The sequence below is a fragment of the Aquila chrysaetos genome, chromosome 19 (assembly GCF_900496995.4).
Source record: "Aquila chrysaetos chrysaetos chromosome 19, bAquChr1.4, whole genome shotgun sequence".
NCBI classification, from domain to species: Eukaryota; Metazoa; Chordata; class Aves; order Accipitriformes; family Accipitridae; genus Aquila; species Aquila chrysaetos.
In genome coordinates this window covers 1,992,998-2,014,113 of record NC_044022.1, presented here as the reverse complement: position 1 = coordinate 2,014,113, position 21,116 = coordinate 1,992,998, and the positions used below count along the sequence as shown (strand labels likewise).

At 38.1% G+C, this 21,116-nt stretch overlaps 1 protein-coding gene across 17 annotated transcripts in view; it reads left to right on the top strand.

Moving 5' to 3' along the window:
* NBEA (neurobeachin) overlaps positions 1-21,116 on the top strand; it is a 514,437-nt gene that overhangs the window by 483,301 nt on the left and 10,020 nt on the right. For 13 of the 17 annotated variants that reach the window (XM_030042221.1, XM_030042209.1, XM_030042218.1 and 10 more), the window contains 5 exons: positions 1,110-1,199; positions 2,712-2,904; positions 7,618-7,689; positions 9,867-10,022; positions 10,943-11,113. In XM_030042221.1, coding sequence (XP_029898081.1) covers positions 1,110-1,199; positions 2,712-2,904; positions 7,618-7,689; positions 9,867-10,022; positions 10,943-11,113 — 682 coding nt within the window. The remainder of the gene's footprint in view (positions 1-1,109; positions 1,200-2,711; positions 2,905-7,617; positions 7,690-9,866; positions 10,023-10,942; positions 11,114-21,116) is intronic. The other 4 variants (XM_030042222.1, XM_030042214.1, XM_030042213.1 and 1 more) reach the window with 1 other exon arrangement.

Genomic DNA, 21,116 nt, shown 5'->3' with positions numbered 1-21,116 from the left:
CATGTCTGAAAGAAATAACGTAATTTACCAAGATAGTCATGTTTCTGGTGTTTTTTCATGTTTCTTGTGTGGTAGCAAATGAAAAATTCATAAAGCTCGCAAGAAAAATATTAAGGGTCAGTAGTACAGGGTACAGTATATATATAGGTACATAATGCACAGTGCATTTCAAAATCTGCCAGTTTAGTTTTCTGTGAACGCTTTATTCTTGATTTTACAAGGTCAAATAAAATAGTACCTGTGTGAAAAATAAGAAGTGTTCTTTAACAGCACTGCTTTTACAAGCAGCAATCTTTTGCCAAAGTTTTTAAGAAAATATCTTAAATGTGTTTTTGTTTGAATGAACTGTTTGAGTAATGGAAGCATCTGAGTATATGGGCTGTATTCTACTCCCTATCAAATTACTCCAGATTTATTCTGAAAGTAGATTTAAGTCTTGAAGAATGCATCAAAATTGCTAAGTTTTCATTTCAAACCTGTGAAGCCTGAAAGCCCATGAAAAAAATGCAATAAAATTAAGCATGAAATAAATACTCAGTGAATGTATGCAACTTGGAAAGATTTTTACATTAGTCTGAATGTGCCTGGCAAGTTTTGTTTCTGGCATTTTTTTTTGTTTTAACCTACTAATGTTGTTGTTGAAATAGTAATTATTTTGGTTTTATTATATTTTATACATGAATTTTGTTTCTCAGTTTGCTTTTCTTTCCCCCCATTTAAGATTCCAGAGGCTTATTTTATTAGAGATCCTCATACTTTCCTCCTTACAAAGGACTTTATTAAGGTATATATGTTCTTTTTAGTGCAAAAAAAAGCTCTCTCCAGACCTGAACTGCATGTCCTCACAGGTTAACATTTTCACATATAACGCCAGTTACTGGAAATGAGAATGGTTAGTTGGTTAACTGAAGCATGCTCGAACGGAGAAGCAAAGCTTGTCTACAAAATACTAACACTTGGATGAGTCTGCAGCCTGGGAGGAGAGCACCGGGTGAATTTTCTGGACTTTTTTCATGGCTGACTTGGGATATGCCTGCATTGTCACACAGTGTGTTGACCTCTCTCCTTGACGCGTATTGCTCATGACAGTCCCTCTCCCTTGCCCGCAGGCCATGGAGGCGCAGATACAGAACTTTGGACAGACGCCATCGCAGTTGCTCATTGAGCCCCATCCACCTCGGAGCTCTGCCATGCACCTGGTGAGACATAACTGCTGACCGGGAATGCATTCCCTTTGAACCTGAGGATCCTTTGTAGGTCGTAAAGGACCCATTAAGCAACACTTTTAACGCCCTCCGTTGCCCATGCAGCCGTACTTTCTCCTGGCAGCGACGGCTCGCAGTGCTCTAGCAGGGCAAGGTGGACGTTTCAATAGCTTTAGCTTCCTATAGTCCTGGCTTTTCCTGTCTAATATTGTATAAAAAGGCCCTATCTTCGTAAATATACCCTTGATAAGTACATATTTACATTCTTATTTCTGCAAGTGGTGGGAATGACTGCAGGCTTGTCTTAGAGTGAGCATGTTGGTTTGTGTTGTTTTAAAGGATGCATTGTTAGGGGCTGATTTATGAACAATGCCTGCTTGACAAAAATGAAGTATTGGAGTTCAAATCGTGCTGGAATCCTCCCGCCTGTTCCCCCGGGAGAATGCAATGTATATTTCGAATTTCAATTTGAACTCCAAAACTCATTCCTAACGCATTCTTCTCTGTGCCTCTTGCAAAGAATTATATGAAATAGCCAGACTGAACGAGACAGATCTCTGTGCCCCTCAGTGCCTTTGTTTAAATGCTTAGAGCTAGATGTTTTCTTTTAAGTTTTGTAAATCGAAAGTAATATATGTAGTAGTTTCAATCATTTTATCTACCTACAAGGAAATCACTCTATCTAGTTGTACGCTGCAAAAGTGGGAATTGATCTGGAAGTGTTAGCTGTGTTATTTTAAGTAATGTGTAGATTTCAAATGTACCTGATATTTATTTTACATTCTTAAGATATGGATAGTATATTTTTAATAATAAGTTAAAGTGATAAGTAGAAAGGATTATTTGAACTTCTAGAAATAATTCTATTTGTTATAACAGTGGTTGGAAAAAAACACATTAAAAACAGTACTTAATAACAGTATTATTGTCCATGTACAAAAAACTGTGTCACTTGTAGAATCATCAAACAGGTTTATAATTACTTACAGACTCCCTAATAAGTATATGTTTTACATAGAATTAAATTGTCTATGTTTGGAAGTGCTGTGTTTCTTATAAAGAATTCATTAAGAAAAATTAAATATCTGTGAGTTCTTGAGTCTCTCTTAAAATTTCTTTTTTCAAACGTTGTAGTTTATAGCATTTTTATTTATGATGTATTAATTGATTAACTCTTTTATTTGACTCATATCTCTATCGTATGAATATTAACTGCTGTATAATTTTACATTTTACTGTATATTAATTAATGCTAATGGTCATTTTGCGCCCTGTAACGATACCCCTTACCATACCTATTCTCTACTTGTCCTCATGTAATGATCCGATAATAGCTTCTGATCTTGCTCTCCTCCATCACTAGCGTAGACGTGCAGGTAGCGTTGTTTTCCCTGTATGTGCACATGCTTGCCTGCTCTTTTTTAACCTCGTTTTCCCTCAGACCTCCTCACTAATTGTGTTATCCCTTCTGTTTTCTTCTGCTCTCTTCTCCTTTCTACTCAACAGTGTTTCCTTCCACAGAGCCCCCTCATGTTTAAAGATCAGATGCAGCAGGATGTCATCATGGTGCTGAAGTTCCCATCAAATTCCCCCGTCACACACGTGGCAGCCAACACGCTGCCCCACCTGACCATTCCTGCCGTGGTGACCGTCACTTGCAGCAGGCTGTTTGCAGTCAATCGGTGGCACAACACAGTAGGTAGGTTCTCACGGGCACGTTTCATGCACATTTGAAGACCTTAACAGTGCAGCCTTAATTTTCAGTGCAATTTAGCTAGATGTGGGTTAATCTCACTCACCCGCCTGTGCACAAAAATTTACTGTTTCTTCTGGTTTCTGTCAAATAATCAAAGCTTGTGTTTTCTCTGGTGTCATTCCTAGAAATACTCTCCCTAACAGCAGCACATCACCATGGCAGCCAATCGATTTGTGGTTACATCAGGATCAGCCTTTGATATAATGCTTTTCAGGAGAGTGCTGCTGTTCTTGACACAGCCAATATTAATATGTCCCAGGTTTCGGGAATACATACGGGCATGCTAGAGAGAGTGTACATTGCTGTCTGCTGCTTGAGAGAGATTTCAGGTCTGTCCAGGAGCTTGTCATAAACCTACCCCTGGGTCACCGTTAGATAATGCGGGACCCTAAGCAAGCCTAAGCAGCCGGGCACCAAACTATTCTGAAGAGAAGTTTCCTCGTTCCCTCCCAAAACCCCATCCAACAAGGTCATCACAAATTTCCCTTCCAGCCCCTCTGCTCACCTCTCCATATTGCTGCTAGGACTGTTCTGTCTCCTCACCCGGACATGTAGGTACTGAGGTTGTCTGAGGCATTGCTAAATAGGTGGTGGGGCCATGAGGTACAGGCGGGAAGGAACAGGTTTCATTTTCTAAGGTAGCTTCCTGCTCTCATAGCCTTATGCTGCAGTATCTGGAAACTTTTGAAGGTTTCTTACCACCTGGGAAAACAAGAAGGTACCTGATATTTGAGAGTGTGACTCAGTAGCTGGGTCAGGGACATAGCATCATACAATCATAGAATCATTTAGGTTGGAAAAGACCCTTAAGATCATCGAGTCCAACCATTAACCAAACACTGCCAAGTCCACCACTAAACCATGTCCCTAAGTGCCACATCTACACGTCTTTTAAATACCTCCAGGGATCGTCACTCACACACATCCCTGGGCAGCCTGTTCCAATGCTTGACAACCCTTTTGGTGAAGAAGTTTTTCCTAATATCCAATCTAAACATCCCCTGGCACAACTTGAGGCCGTTTCCTCTCGTCCTATCACTTGTTACTTGGGAGAGGAGACTGACACCCACCTCACTACACCCTCCTTTCAGGTGGTTGTAGAGAGCGATAAGGTCTCCCCTCAGCCTCCTTTTCTCCAGACTAAACAACCCCAGCTCCCTCAGCCGCTCCTCACAAGACTTGTGCTCCAGACCCCTCACCAGCTTGGTTGCCCTTCTCTGGACACGCTCCAGCACCTCCATGTCTTTCCTGCAGTGAGGGGCCCAAAACTGAACACAGGACTCGAGGTGCGGCCTCACCAGTGCCCAGTACAGGGGACGATCACTGCCCTGCTCCTGCTGGCCACACTACTTCTGATGCAGGCCAGGATGCCGTTGGCCTTCTTGGCCACCTGGGCACACTGCTGGCTCACATTCAGCCGGCTGTCGACCAGCACCCCCAGGTCCTTTTCCGCCGGGCAGCTTTCCAGCTGCTCTTCCCCAGGCTGTAGCGCTGCGTGGGGTTGTTGTGACCCAAGTGCAGGACCCAGCACTTGGCCTTGTTGAACCTCATACAGTTGGCTTCGGCCCATCGATCCAGCCTGTCCAGATCCCTCTGTAGAGCCTTCCTGCCCTCCAGCACATCATCAGTGTCATCTGCAAACTTACTGAGGGTGCACTCGATCCCCTCATCCAGACCATTGATAAAGACATTAAACAGAACTGGCCCCAATACTGAGCCCTGGGGAACACCACTTGTGACCGGCCGCCAACTGGATTTAATTCCATTCACAACTGTCTGGGCTCGTCCATCCAGCCAGTTTTTTGCCCAGCAAAGAGTACGCCTGTCCAAGCCACGAGCAGCCAGTTTCTCCAGGAGAATGCTGTGGGAAACGGTGTCAAAGGCTTTGCTAAAGTCCAGGTGAACAACATCCACAGCCTTTCCCTCATCCACTAAGGAGGTCACCTTGTCACACAAGCAGATCAGGTTGGTCAAGCAGGACCTGCCTTTCATGAACCCACACTGACTGGGCCTGATCCCCTGGTTGTCCTGTATGTGCCGTGTGATGGCACTCAAGATGATCTGCTCCATAACCTTCCCCATCACTGAGGTCAGACTGACAGGCCTATAGTTGCCCGGATCCTCCTTCCAGCCCTTCTTGTAAATGGGCATCACATTTGCTAACCTCCAGTCAACTGGGACCTCCCCAGTTAGCCAGGACTGCTGATAAATGATGAAAAGTGACTTGGTGAGCACTTTACCAGCTCCCTCAGTACCCTTGGGTGGATCCCATCCGGCCCCATAGACTTCTGCGCATCTAAGTGGTGTAGCAGGTCGCTAAACATTTCCCCTTGGATTATGGCACTTCATTCTGTTCCCCGTCCCTGTCTTCCAGCTCAGGGGGCTGGGTACCCAGAGAACAACTGGTCTTACTATTAAAGACTGAGGCAAAGGCAGCATTAAGTACCTCAGCCTGTTCCTCAGCCTTTGTCACTATGTTTCTCCCCGCATCCAATAGAGGATGGAGATTCTCCTTAGCCCCCCTTTTGTTGCTTTGTAGGGACTAGGCAAAAAAAGAAAAATCCTCCACTCTTTATGCACAGGAGAAACCCCTGGACAGAAGTAGGTCCTTCTGGAGAGAGATTTATGATATTTAGGTTAGATGTCTACCTCCAGTAGACATAAAGGGATTCTAGGTTACCTAGGGATTTCACTGCCTTAAATGTAAACATCTCCTCAGTGAATAATTCAGGTCAGGTGAGATAGATCCCTTATGCACAAGGCTGGCCAAAGACTGGTGTTACAAGCAATAATTAGAGGAATGAATGGGAATTCCCTTATAGGCATGCATTAGAGGAACTATCAGAGCAAGTAAAGTTAGCATAATTCTGTATTCTTGCATAGTAATATAAGGTTTAATATTACCTTTATTCTGAACATTTAAATAATGTTAGCATGAATATTAAATTTTGCATGTATTTGGAATGTACCTGTTCTCTGTTTACGAGCAAACTTTGCGTGGTGGTTTAGAGGATACGACAGGAACAGAACAGGGTATCTGATTGCCTTTCACAAATCCATGCATTTATGATATTCCATCAGGTACAACTGCATTAGAAGTAAAAAAGTTTCACCCATTTCTTTAAAACAAAAGGGAAAATTTAGAGAGAAAAACAAATAAAATATTTTTTTTTAAATATTTTGTGACAGCATCTTCAGTGGACGAACCCAATGTCAGAAATGATTCAGAGGCACAGAAACTGTCCCCTGGTATTTTAATACTGTTTTGACTAGCATTGGTTGACTAATTCCTAATTAGGTCCCCTGGATTTTTCAGGGATGCTGCCCAAGTACTCTGTACCCATCATCATTGATATCTCCATTTGAGGAGGCTTATTTAGTACTGGAGTACCCCTTTCTTATCCAAACTGACAAGTGAGGGGAAGTGAAAATTCCTACCATTCTTTACCATGAAGGAATCAAGGCCGCTAGTATTGCAGCATCCTGGATTTCAAGGGTTTCCTTAACAATTGTTATTTGAAGTCATCTAGTTGAGTAGAAGTTGTGTTGGCCTTTACAATGCATTGACTGTTAGGTTTTAGTTTTTCATATATACTCTTGTATATATCATGGTTCACATCATGAACCAACCATGAACTAAATTTCACACCATTTAAAAACCTCTGGTGTAAATTTCAAACAGAGGAATACTTTCTGAATATATTATAACAGGAAGAGACAGGAAAACAAAGCTGTTTGGAGAATCAAAACTCATTCTAATGATTTTCTTAACTTTTACATGCTGCCTGGCAATGGCTTCTATTTTGCAAGAGGCTAATCCAGGACAGGGTATCAATTTCCTACTATTACCCTGTTATTTTAATAAATCACAACTCTAGTATAAAGGACGGGTTCATCTACAGAAATGTATACACAGACCATTTTTACTGTTGTGGGATGTATGTAGAGCTTCAGAGTTTATACACAGTAGAAGGCATTTACGTAGCCAACAGAAGCAAATGAATCTAAGTTAATACCAGTAAAGATCTGTCCCGTTTGGTTTTGAAAGAAGAGAGGAAGGTGCTCAGAAGAGCCAAAGCAATGCTATCTGTGCATGAGAGCAGGTAACACGAAATATGCAGCCCCTGATGCACATTTGAAGAGCTTAAGGACTGCTCAGAATAGAGCTAATAGGAATAATTGTGGCAAATTTACTGTAGCCCACAATTTCCCAGCTAATATTTCTAGATAAATCCATGAAAAGGTCCGAGTTTCTGTTACTTACAGGTTTCTATGTGCAAGAAACTCATAACAATGTTTAATCCAATTATTTTTCTTTTCTGTGCTATTATAAGATCTCAGCCATTGCTCACATATAAAAAAAATTTCTCTGTTACACTACTTTAAAGGAGTTATTTAATGAATGTTTGTGGCTGCAGAAATCTTGATGAAATTAGCACTCATACATTTATAGCTACAATTACATAACTGAAGAATTAATGCATATTTGTGTAGCACCTTGGAAAGAATCTTAGAAGAATCATAGAACAAGTAGTAGTAAGAAGTTACATTTTTTTATATATAATAATCCAATAATACAGTTTTATACCTAGAAAAATCATATAAAAAATTTAGACAACAAGGTTCCTATTGTTTTATTCTTTCTTTCATGTGTAGGCCTTCGGGGAGCCCCAGGATATTCTTTGGATCAAGCCCATCATCTTCCCATCGAAATGGATCCATTGATTGGTATGTCAAGATGAAAATGTAGCAATATATTTGAAAAAGGCATTCTCAAGAATTATTGATTAAGCTATATTTGTATATTATGCTTCATTTAACATGGAAGATAGGAAAAGATAGGAAAATATTTATTCTTGTCAGTCCTGGAGAACTAAAAGCATTAGTTATTGATGCTGAATGAATTACATGAGTGCTATTTGTTATTAACATCACCAGCAATTGGTATTTAAGAAACAACCAATTAAGTCAGTTACATTGTCAGCCCATATCTGTATTCTGTTCACTTATCAGGTCACATTAGTAAAATAAAATGTGAGGTTCTGGTAGAGTTCACATATTTTCATTCTTACAGCCAGCACTGTGTATATCAGTGCAGATGCAGATCCATTTCTTTTCATTCAATTTATGATTTGGATTATTTTAGTTGGCTTTACTAAATAAATAAAGAAAAAATGGATTTTAAATTGATGCACGATTGTATTTTTTAAATCCAAAAATATTTGAAGAAGTGAAGTATTTTGAGAAACAGCATCTGCTAAAACTGTTAGAGAGATTGCAGGACTTCTATTCCTACTGGTCATTATTTCTCTTTAATTGCAACTATTTGCCTTGTGGTTGATTGGTTATTTTTTTGCAGTAGGCCTATTTTTGAGACAGAAATTGGGGATGGGGAAGGTTCTTAGAGACAATTTTGCAGCACTGGTGAGAAAAAAATGCATTTTTAAACATCTTGAGATGAAAAGTTCCCTTTTCGTCTGTGTCAATATTCGCGGTTGAAAGATTTATATACAAGTACCTCAGGAGAGTTAGCTTTCTCATTCTGTATGCTTCATTTGCTCATATAATGACAATGGTTTTCTCTTCAGATTTTCCTCTCAAAAGCTAGGGCACAACTATTGTCCCCACCTGTTCTGGAAATTTGAGTAATTTGTTATTCATTATCTTTCAGTGGATGGACATGGAGGGTCTGATAATTTAAATATGTGTTTTCGGAATATGTATAAACATGGTATTAATTTTTACAAGCAAATTTAAAATAGGGGATTTTTTTGGTTGAATCTTTTTATTTCATGCAGTTGTGAGCAATTTAAGTAGAATAACCAAAAATAGGGACAAAAGAAATTTCAGAATATTATCTGCATTAAGTGGTGTTCCTACGTCAGAAGAAACATGTCTTCAGAGTGAGTTTTGTCTCACCTAACTTCAGTTAACTGAAGTTAGTTGTCAAGATTTCCTCCATAGCTACTGTAGAAAGAGAAACCGCCCTCTGGAGTTGTCTAGCACTTGGACAGCTATTACAGCGTGAGATGACTTGCCATGCGCAGCGATGTCTCTCTCCAGTGAGTATAGAGGAAGCATAGATAATTAGATTATATACTGAACTTTTAGAAAGTTAATATTAGGTGGGAGGGAACACACCTTTACTGTATTGCCAAATCCTGCCTGTTGTGTCCCAGGTAGTAACGAGCACGTTAGGTTATTATTCCCAGTCCTTCCTAACAGCTCTGTTTGATGGTCAGGGTGGGGGGATTCTGCGTGAACCATTCCTTTTCCCTCCACCTGGGGGAATTTCCAGGTGGCATTGCCTCTTTTAACATTACTGCCCATGGCCTGGCTCCCTGCTTGAGTCATAGGTGGTAAGAAAGTGTTGGAAAAAGCACCTCAGATTTGAATAGCTTCATTAGCTGAATCCTTACCTCTTTGATCTGGTTAAGCATCTGCAAGTATGGGGGATGTCGAGGTCACACCACACAAGCTGGGATATTATCTGTAGGAGAGATACCAACCAGCAAGAATTGACTTTCTGCAGTATTGGTAGCATCGACTTGGTATTTTAAATGGAATTCCACCACTTTCCCCTAGTTCAGTTTGGTTTTGGAGAGTACTTCAGCAGAGCACTTAAAATATTACCACATATTATGCAGTGCATCAGGCAGTTTATAAGAAATTGTCATCTCCTGTAAAATCTTTTGTCTTATTCAAAGGAAAACCAGAAATCTCACAATAATTTTGTACTTCTGACACCCATATAGACAGCTCTAAATGTTCATATTCAAAATGCTTACTCAACAACAAATTCACAGTTCATTGAAAGTTAAATGTATTCATTTTCTCCTGTAAGTGGATGACAGGAAGGTGTTGGAATGGCTTACTTGTAAAATGTGTTTTGCATTTCGTTACAGCCAATAACTCTGGTGTGAACAAACGGCAGATCACAGACCTTGTGGATCAGAGCATCCAGATCAATGCGCATTGCTTCGTGGTCACAGCAGATAATCGCTACATTCTTATCTGTGGTTTCTGGGACAAGAGCTTTCGAGTTTATTCTACGGAAACAGGTGACCCCCTAAATACAACTACCTGTTTCTTCTTAGGTCAGGAAGTGGATGGTTGTCTTAATACTACCATATCTAATGCCTGTGCTTACCCCTCAAGAAATTATAAAGGACAGTTTATAAAATCCTTCATTATTGTTTGAGCATAATAGCTTTAAGATGCTTTTTTTTGGAAGATAGAGGATGCAAAAGGAAACAGAAAGGCATACACTTTTGTTAGTTATAACTTTTGAAAACCATAGTTATATCCAGGGAATTGATCATATCAAAAGGATCAACCAAAATTTTTGTTAGAATATTTTCATGGCTATATTGTTTCTATCTCTATTTATTTCATGTAATAAGGAAGTAGGTTGCATAGCCTGGTACCGAGAACCAATATTTTGTTTCTTTGTCTGATTGCTTAGCCTAATATCATTCAGTATATTGCTAAAAACTGATTGCAGTAATAGAAGGGAGGAGGTGATGATCATAGTAAACCTTAGTTTGACATTAACATAGAACAAATAGACATTTTTAATATAATAATGTAGCACCATTATGGAAAAGTTCATGTGTTGTCTTATGCATATCATTCATGAAATTCACAAATAGTGTTCTAACACCATTGCTTAAATACTGATGGAGCAGTAACTCCACTTAATATTCAGTGACTGCAGCACTGACTTGATTTTCAGAGATAAGGGTTAGCCTATGGATTGACACAGAGCACAGCCCTCAATAGCAACATAAAAGGAGAAAAAAAAAGAAGTTTTATCTTTGTGATTTTTTAATCTTGTTGTAGCATGTAGTGAACTCTAATTAAGGGACATGAGGCAAAAATTACATTTGAACTGGATATTTGTTAATGTTTTAGTTAATGATTTCTAAATGCTGCAGCTACTTAAAAAACCTGAATTTGTATCACTTTGCACTCCCACCAGGAAAATTAACTCAGATTGTGTTTGGCCACTGGGATGTTGTGACTTGCCTTGCCAGATCAGAGTCCTATATTGGTGGTGATTGCTACATCGTGTCTGGGTCTCGTGATGCTACATTGCTGCTTTGGTACTGGAGTGGCCGACATCATATTATAGGTGACAATCCAAATAGCAGTAAGTATCCTGTAAAAAACACCTTCCTGAGAGGTCCTCTGTCACACCTATTCATTTTTAGCATTCCTTCTTTCAGCTTCAGAAGTTATTACCAAATTTATTGATTACTTCACTTACCGGTTGAGAGTTGGTATGAGTGCCACATGCTAAGCAATTCATTGAGTACTAGCCAAAAAAATGTTTAAACAGTCTGTGCGTGGTAACAGATAATAGTATGGGAGTAATTCTTAAATTCATAATTGCCTTTATCACTTATAACATCATGTCATCATAAACTAGAACAAGATGGTTATGGCCTTTAAGTGACAGGACGTATATCACTATATTTTGACTTTCCTTTCCTCAGAAATATTTTTTGGCATTTTAACTTACTCCTTTTGTGCTACAGCATGCTATATCAGCTGCTTGCTTTTTCAGAAAAGGAATGCCTCACATGCCGTGGAATTAAATGAGTCTCTCAGAAAGGTCTTTCTATAGCAAGCAAACCTTTGGGGAAGCAATGTGACTGAACAAAAATAGAAAAAGATAAAATGTCAGGAAGAGTTTACATTTCATTTGCAGGGGACTAACTATCAGTGCTTTGCAGAGTGAGGGACACACCAACAATAATAATATTAATTTATATAAGAGGGCACTTAAAGTGCACTACTAATTTACAAGGTCCCTCCTTCACGCAAGTCAGAAATGTGACCACAGCTAAAGACAAGAGCAACTTTTATCCATATACTAGAGCTCTTTTGTACAACACCAAATCCATTTCATTTAAAGCAGTTTCTGAATTCTGATGATTATTTTCAGCACAAGGATATTGCCTCTTTAGATAAACATGGAAGAATCCATCACTATCAATTTTGATCTCTGGTTCAAGTACTGACTGGAGGCAGTTGTAGACCTGTCACTTACAGTCATCTAAGTGAAAGTATTTCTTCAACTGAATGTTTGGTAGAAAAGTGTTTTATTTGTTACAAAGTAAATATTTTGTTAATTTTGCAGCAGCAGATTTTTTAGTGTGTTTTAATTTTCTTCCGTTTGTCTGTAAGCAAAGCAAAGAGGAGACAGATAAAAGACTCACTTTCTCACCTGACTTTCTTTTGCTTTTATAACAGAGGGAGAATACAGGGCGGGGAGGGAATAAAATTGTGTTCCCATAACAAATTTCTCTAATTTTTATGTATATTCCAGGGCTTTTTTAGCACTTAATACTCAGATAGGGACAAATTCAGTCTGAAAAGGAATTACATGTCAGGGCACTCTGTTTAGCTTAATGCCATTTCGCTTCTTTGAATGCCTGTGTGAGTCATATCAAGTATTAGTAATTTCTATGCTAAGAGTCAGAAAAAAATAAGAGCTTCCTCCTTTCATTAAAGAAAAAAAATGTAAGACTTTTCCTTTACTTCCTTTGATTATGTGGGGCTTGGACAGCCTTGCCATTAGTGTCTCCTTACTGGCTGATACAAACTGCTCCAATTATTTTGCAGATAGATTTATTTTAGTTCTGATACCTTTTTGTCATCATGAACATATCTGAATGCAAGAAAGTGGTACTTTTTGGAATCTCAGGTTTAATATCTTAACTGTGTAACTTTGGAAGTGTCTGCCTTGGAGACCTTTAATTTTATGAGGAGAAAGGATATCAGTTGACCGACAGAAATCAATGAAAACAAAACCGAACTGTATGATTTGCTCTCTGTCTCTACCTCTGTATGGATAAGGCACTGTTTCGCTGAAGAAAAGGCCTTATAGTTGGATTAATGGGAGACTGTGCTGCAGATAGTCATGTCCAGGCAAATGTAATCTCGCAGGCACGAGTAGCAGAACTCAGGAAGATTAAATACCCAAGTCCACTGTGGTAGCTTCGAAATATATTGATCAGATTTCTTACTACTCATGTTGAAGACTCATGTTGAGGAAGAGTGATGTCATCACTGTTATTGCTGTCTCTACTCATTGGATTAAAGTTACCATGGATATGCTAATTACGTACTACTCCTGTACTATAACTACAACTTCATGTGTTGTAAACATATCCTTATTAACAGCTAATTTGAATTCTCATGAACAGACATCAGGAAGGATAGACCACATGAGTGATTATATGCCTGAAGGACCTTCTGCCTTTTAAAACTTCTACAATTACTAAATCTTTCTGCTGAAGTAATGACTACTAGATTCTGTTCCCTACCATGAACAGACATGATAGTTGTTGTATGACTGAATCCTTGTATACTAGTTTTCAGGAGTGAAGCATTCTCAACAATCCTTATGAAAACATGTTTAAAGTTTTACAGAGTTAAAGCCACCAAAGTAGTAGAGAAGTATTTCCTAATCTACTCTTCTTCTATACTTACTGGTAGAAGATTAGGATTTACCTTGTAGGAAAAATGAAAGTGAGATGTTCTCTATAGGTCAAATCCAATTAGTTAACATCTTTAAAATGAATTTTCAGAAAGATGTAGATTATATTTTCAGGGGAAAAAATGGGGATTAGTTTTTTAAAAGCTGTCATCTGGAGACACAGATAAGGTATTTTATACCACAGACTGTAAGAAGGTGAAGAATTCAAAGAAAAATGTCAGTTATAGTAATTATCTGGGCTAGATGCTTGACTTCATAATGATCTTTTAAGCTGAAAGACAGTTAATTATCAATTTCAGCTTCAATGCATCCAATTACCAAAAGGAACTTTAGTTGTTTCAGAAGATGTTAAGAGGAGGAAAAAGCAAGCCCCAATCCTAAACAGTTTATGTAATTTAACATTTGTGTAGAAAAATGCAGATACAATTGCATTAGAAAACATAGCAATCACAATCATTTAGTGTGAAATACTCTGAGACAAAAGATTGTCAGAACAAACTCCTTGCCAATTCTGCTAAAATCCCATATTCCAGAATCCATGAGTTAGATAAAATCTTTACTAAACAGCATGTATGTCAATAACCTGACCTGTCAGACTTGTGTAGAGCCTTCTGCTGAAATACCTGTGTGGGCATATGCTCAGAGGGTGACCTCAGCTGTGTCTGTGGGAAATACAGAAACAGTTGAAAGAGAGGAATGGAGAAAAATTGTGTCTTGGATAAGGTTCTTGCAAGTGGCTGCTCCATCTCAGTAGTTGAAAACTTGCCTATGAGAGCATGGTGAGCTTCATTTTATAATTTTAAAATAATTTTTCCAATCAACACATTTATTAAGTTATCACTTTGATTCTACAATAAGTATCAAAAAGGAGTTTTTGGTTCAGTTTGCACTTGTCACAATTGCTGTGAGAAGACTGAAGTTTTACCAGATTTTCAATACAATGTTTTCCATGGAGTAGCTTTCAAAAATAGCTTGTAAAATAGCTTCTGGTTAGAATGTTTGTCCAGGAAGCAGGAGACTAAGTTCTTGGCCTCCAGGGACTGGGGGAATTCAAACCTGCATTCTGATATTCACAAGCATATGCTGACGATCAGGCTATAAATTAATGTGGGAGGGGCCTCCTGTGAAGCTCCAGCTTTGTTGGAAAGCAAAATTCTTTTCTCTCCTATTGTTTATGGATCTTATGGATAGAAATAGACATAAATCAAGAAATCAGGAACCAAAACTGCATACCTTCAACAGCAGTATGTGGGCCAAATCTTCGCCCTACTTGTACCTTATCTGGTTCAACAAAAATTGGTTTCATGGCTATGCAATGGCTAGGTTCCAATAGTGGTGGCAGAAAATGTCCTTTTCCAGCCCAGACTAGATGCTGGTGGCTGGGGATGCTCCTGGAAAGTGGGAGATGTGGCATGAATTCCTTTAGGCTGAAGGGCAGTTGAATGCAGGATTTTATGTATGTTTAAGCCTCCCCTTATTTCTTTATCCTTGCTTAGATAAGTACCACCTTTGGGAAAAACACTGAACTGAATGTAGCTTAGTCATCTTGCCAGGGTCAGATACCTACTTTCTAAGCCAAAATAGCCCATCTGAAATAGGTAATCTGAATCTGCACCCTATTAAGTTGATGACCGCATTATATAAATCTGCTGCAGTTGAGAGAACAGCGAAAGGAATCTGTTTTCTCTTAGGAAGACACGGCACATGCAAAGAACATAGTTTGCTTATTTTAATTCTTTGAAGTGATCTGGCAAATGTAAATCTTTGCAATTCTAAGAGATCGAATAGAAAAATTATTGTGATGGAGTTTGACAATCTGTGTTTTGATTTTTTTTCTCTTATGATACATAGGGATTTGTTTTAGCTAAGCGCTAATTTGTATACAAATTTCTTCTCGCATAGCAACTGTATTAGTCATCACAAAAAGGAGCAAAGAGAGTACATGATATGCCCTGGAGTTCAACATGTATCGTTATAGTTGGTTTATTTTTATATTTTATGATTGCTTTATTGAATGTCTCTTTCAAACAAGTGACTTTGAAAATGAGAATTATCTCCGAGTCTTTGAACAGATACCAAAGTGGATGATAGAATTGCAGAAGAGTGAGGGACAGATGCTTTCATCTGAAACAGACACAAATTCAGAAACTAATTTGGAAGTGATAAAAATTAATTTGCACACTTTAATTGGAATCAGACTCCTGCATGAAAGAAAGGAAGGGTAGGCAGCTTGTGCTAAAAGCTGATTGAATTTTTTGTCAGGTAAGTATGTTGGACTTGGCCGCTTATCCTCTTGAGCCTCTCTGTGCAATATATTACATTCACCCTCTGACTGGTGTTCTTTAAAAGGATCAATGCTATTCCTGTTTTGTCCCTAGAGCCTGAAATTTCATTGATCTTGGGACTTGACATTTCTCATTACCTATTGTAGCTTCCAAGAGGATGGTCACAAGAGGTGTGAGAGTTAACCCTGCTTTTTCTAACGGGTACTGTGCTGACCATTGGAAAATATTGTATCTATCAGCCCTTAGCTGGGTTTGTTTAGCATTATAACATAATCCTCAGACGTGCTAACAATTCATCCTATCTCAGTAAGTGTATTCTGTATATACTTGAAAGGGAGGGTAAGCATTACCATTAAGGATCTTTGTCAAGTTAACCTGCACTTTTTTTTTCAAGTCTGTCATGAAGTATACTTTTATGTGTTCCTTTTACATAACCTATTTTTGAAACAATTTAAAACTGTGAACATTGCAGGTTTTGCGAGTTTGTATCTTGAAAGAGTAGTTATTCTGAACTCAGAATATTCACTTATTCTTTTATATCCCTCTACATTTTGATAACCTATAACATGCCCTAGTTTAACCTTGAAAGGGCAGCAGTTTAAAAATAGCCACCGGTGTGACCTGTACCAAGCGGAGTGGACGGCTGTTTGAAGGTCCCGCGCAAGCACATTGGCACACTTGCAATCTGCTTTGCCTGTTTAAAGAGTTATTATGGTACTTGTGTATTTGTACAATTTAGGTATTAATTTTTGAAATACGGTATCTTAGCACTGTTCTGCCAGAGTAGAAGTGCTTTGAAAAATAGTCTGTAATTTTTATTGGCACCACCTCTACTCTGGTAGCCAAAGATATCTCTCTCCTAAGACTGCTATGCAAAGGTAAATGAGCAAAAATACACCTGAACTAATGCAGTTATAGCTAGCATTTTATCAACAGATGTCTGTGCCCATGCTTTGCTGCATACCCCATGGGAGCTGTACAGTGCAGGGCGGTTCAGCAACTTGCCAAAGTTCCCAAAGCAATTTAGTGGAAGAAATAGGAAGAGAACCTGCAAATCCTTACTCTCCTCTCCTCCACTGTATTTTTCCTTTTGGGGTCTGGATAGGTGCAAGGTACCTGAAAGTCCACTCACCTGGGTGAATTGTTTGTAGATATATACAATGCTGCTCACGTTCCTCAGCAAATAAACCAGTTCTGCCGGAGGTGAGAATATTTTGAATTTATGAATATTTTTCTATCAGCAATCTTTCTTTTACAACCATTGCTCCCCCATGTTGTTGACACTGTTACTGGCTATTTCCTATTTTGAAATATTTATTGGTCGTAGCCTTAGCTTTTCATCAAACTCCAGGATGTTTTTTTCTGACAGTAAAAATTCCAGAAGGCTATTACATTCTCAATTCCATGAAAGCCATAGTATTTTCTAAGATTTTTTTCTGATGAGTATCCCCTCAAAAGTGCTAATAGTAAAGTCAATTATTTTCAACAAATAATTCAGCCTTTTACTTGCTTCTGTCAAAGTCAGAGATGAAATGGAAGCTGGAATTTGCCTTGTGCTTTCATGCTTCTTTATACAGAAGACTCCTAGATGTGTCCCCATAGCAATCTGTACATAATTCCTGCAAAAAGGACAGTGTGAGAGAAATAGTAACACTGTTTGTTCTCTTTCTTTTTTCTTTTCTTCTTCTTTTTTTTCCTTAACATGCGAGAGCACCATTTGTTCCAGAAGAACCTTACAATAGTATTAAGCATTATATTTTTCAGAGAGAAGGGAAGATGTATTTTGTTTTAGACTTTATAGAAAAACTTACTTGTTTGGAAACACAATGCAGATTATTATTTTTTTTCCTTCTGCCCTCTAGTAATTCGGTTCAAAGGTGCTTCTTTGGGGAAATTACAGGGAGTTTACAGTGATGGTATCTCACTTCATAGGTAGGATATTTTCACCTGCAATTCCCTCAGAGCTGCAGCCTTTGACCTCTGGCTGCATCTATCAGTGGTGATGTGACAGTGACAGAATATTTTGCTAGATTTTGAATGATTCCTGGAGTTCACAACTTCTGTCCTTAGCAATAAAATGTAATATAACTGAGGTTCTCTTTCCCATGCTACAGCTTTTCCTGTAGAAAGTATCACTGAATAATTTTTTCTTTGAGCCCTAAGGGGAAAAATCCTATTTTCAATTACTGTCAGACTGTTACTTGTAATAATGATATTCTGTTATTAATTTGTATTTACTGAAAAACAGGACTCCAAGATCTATATTTCAGGGCAGTTGTTTCTTATAAGCATTTCCCTTTATAAATCAAGAAGTCAATTAAATATGCTCATTTTTCATATTCTGACATTTACAGTTTCATGATATTATAGTGTTTTCCTAGGAAACACTGAGGAAAATGTGCTTTTGAAAACTGCATTATTTCTTTTCCCTTAAAAAATTTCTAACCATCTAATAATTTCAGTCATTCACCCTTGTAGTCTGATGACACTACTGTATACACCTCTGTAATCAGAGCTTAAGCCAGGATGACCCTTGAGCATAATTACTCTTTTTTCCAGGGGGACATACAGAAGGAAAAAAAAAAAAGTGGAAAATTCTGAATTGAGTGGAACTGCATTTTTTTTTTTTTTTTCACTTTTCTGTTATACACTTGTTGAAAAGAAAACCTCAGAAGGAGATGGGGGTCTCAACAGCAACATTGATGGGGAAATTATAAAAATCTAAATCTCAAAATATAGCTAATCTTTTACAAGATACAAGAAGCATCTTTCTCTGTTTCTTCAGACACCCGTCCTGCCATAGCAGTAAAGCCCAGTTTTCAGTTCACATCTTCAGTTTCCAGACCAGAAAGATTCTTTTCTTGCAGGTTAGATTAAAGATTGGGAAACTAGGATATATTGGGGTAGCTGTTTTTGTTAGAGATAGGAAAGTGTTAATGTGTCTGTACAATGCAGTGATAACACCAGGTAGATTGACCCACCCTGGGTCCAAAACAGAGGTCTGTAAATCCATGTTTGGTAGTTCTCAGCTGGTTCAGAAAGATAGTAAAATACATGGAATTATTATTAAAATTTTGATGACAAGATACTTTAGGGTTTGGCAAGAAATACTGTAGATTCACACTAAATTTTCAAGATCTGTTGTTATGTACAGTTCTGGCTACCCAAATTTTAAGAAAGAACTTGGAGCTAGGCAGGCACAGAAATGGGTTGCTACAATGACTAAAAAATGGCAAGCTTGTCACTTCAAAGGAGTTTATAAGAGTTTGTTTGAGTCAAAAGGAAAGACTGAGAGGGCTGATTTATTCTCTAAGTGCATGAGTGGGGAAAACACTAGAGAGGGAGAAGACCTGAAGTCAGGGACACAAGAACAAAGAGATAGAAGGTAGACAGGAATAAATTCAGACTGAAAATCAGAATATTTCTCTCCTTTAGAGTAGGAAAGGTCTGGAACATCCTTCCAAGTCGCATACTCAGATAGCCATTTCATTAAATTATTAACAGGTTTATATTATGTGAATGTCCACAATAAAAAGACAAAATTCATTGACCCACAGAAGTCTGTCCAAGCCTCCATTCCTAATGCATATCTTTCAGGAACCCATGCAATATTGCTTAGCTACTCAGGTAGTTCCCTTTTTAGTTTGTTTTAGTGTTTAACTGTTTTTCCAGTTAGGAAACTGCATTTTATTGCAGGGTTGAAATGTGTGCAGCCATTCACCCATTGGATCTTGCTGTGCCATTAGCTGCAAGATAAGTTTCTGGGCTATTGGGCATCTTTTACACCTGTGACTCCCAGCTACAGTGGTCAAGTCACTGCTTTTCTGCCTGTGCAGTGAAGAGAGAAAACACTTTAAGCACTGTGCACCCTCCTTTCTTATTCTCTATATCAGTTGTGTGACCCTCCTTTAAGCTCATTTCTAATCTCTCTGGTCTACAGGGGCAAGACAGTGCTTGACTCCTGTTTGCTATTCTGGGGTATTGCATTGAAAATTAATGTTGAGGGAGTTTTGTTTTCTGGCTCCATAAAGCCTTCTCTGTCTCACTGCCTTCCAGAACAGGATCTTCTCGCCAGTGAGCAGAGCTTGTGCTTGTCCAGGAGCATCAACCTTCCATTGGGCTGCATTCAAAATAAATAAAACACATTTTGCTACCTTTTTATTTAACTAGGCAATGCAGAGAATGTTATAATAATGACTTTCTCTCTTCATTATACAGTTGCTCATGAATCTTTGTATCAGTTTTATATACAACCATATCTTACCAGCAAAGATTTTATATTATCCTGTAGATAACATTATTGGTTAGGACTCGATCAAGAATCAATTCCCAGCTCCTAACTGGACACCGTGATTTCCAATATCCTAATATGTGGCTCATAGTAGATACCTTTCTATCGACAAAAAATTTTAAGATCTGTCATTGAACCAGCTTCAGTATCATCCATGTTGTCCACAGTCATTTCCATATAAAACAGGTTTAATTCAAAACATTTTATTAGTAAGACAAATATCTTGAAAAAAATATATGGAGGCCATTTTAACATAGCCATCTTTATCAACTATACCTGTCATCCTGTCAAAAAGAGATAAGAATCTTGCTTGACAAGACTCCCATTCCAGTACAGCATGGTGGCTGGCATTAATGAGATTTTTGCTTCCAATTCTTTGTTGACAGAACTGTGGATTAACCATTTTGTTATTTTGCATAGGATTAATGTTACAGTAATTCATCTGTAGTTCCCTAGGTCATTTCTTTTATCCCTTTTAAGTATTTGAACTATACTGGCAGAGCTCCAGTCCTTTGGAATTTCCCAATTTTCTATATTTCATTTGTAAATATAACCAGATGAAATCTGTGTTATCTAGCAAGTTGCTAATTTTTTGTTGCTGATTAACTTTCTTTGCCTGGCAAAGCAATATCAAATACTGAGCAATTCCTTACTGCAGATAGGAGTTTCACTGTTAAGATGTCAGCATCTTGTTATTAGAAACAACAGAAATGTTGCTATTTGTCATATAAGCACTCCATAAATGCCCACTTGTTTGAACCCCAAATAAAATACATTTCACTTCTGAATATAAAAAACTAAATATTTAGGGAGTAGTCTATCCTACCTTTAATAAATTAAATGTGATAAAAATGGCATAGGTATCCATAGTGATATATACAAAATGTTGTATACCCATAACCATTTTTAGGTATAATTTTGATCTATAAGCATTCAATGTGTCTCTTAATCAATAATGTCTATGCAACAATAGTATCTTTCTAGTACAGTGCTGTTCCTCGTCTCTTCTTTTCCTACCCGCAGTTTCAGGAAACAAATTATGGTCATTAATATAGGAACATCCTCCACCTTT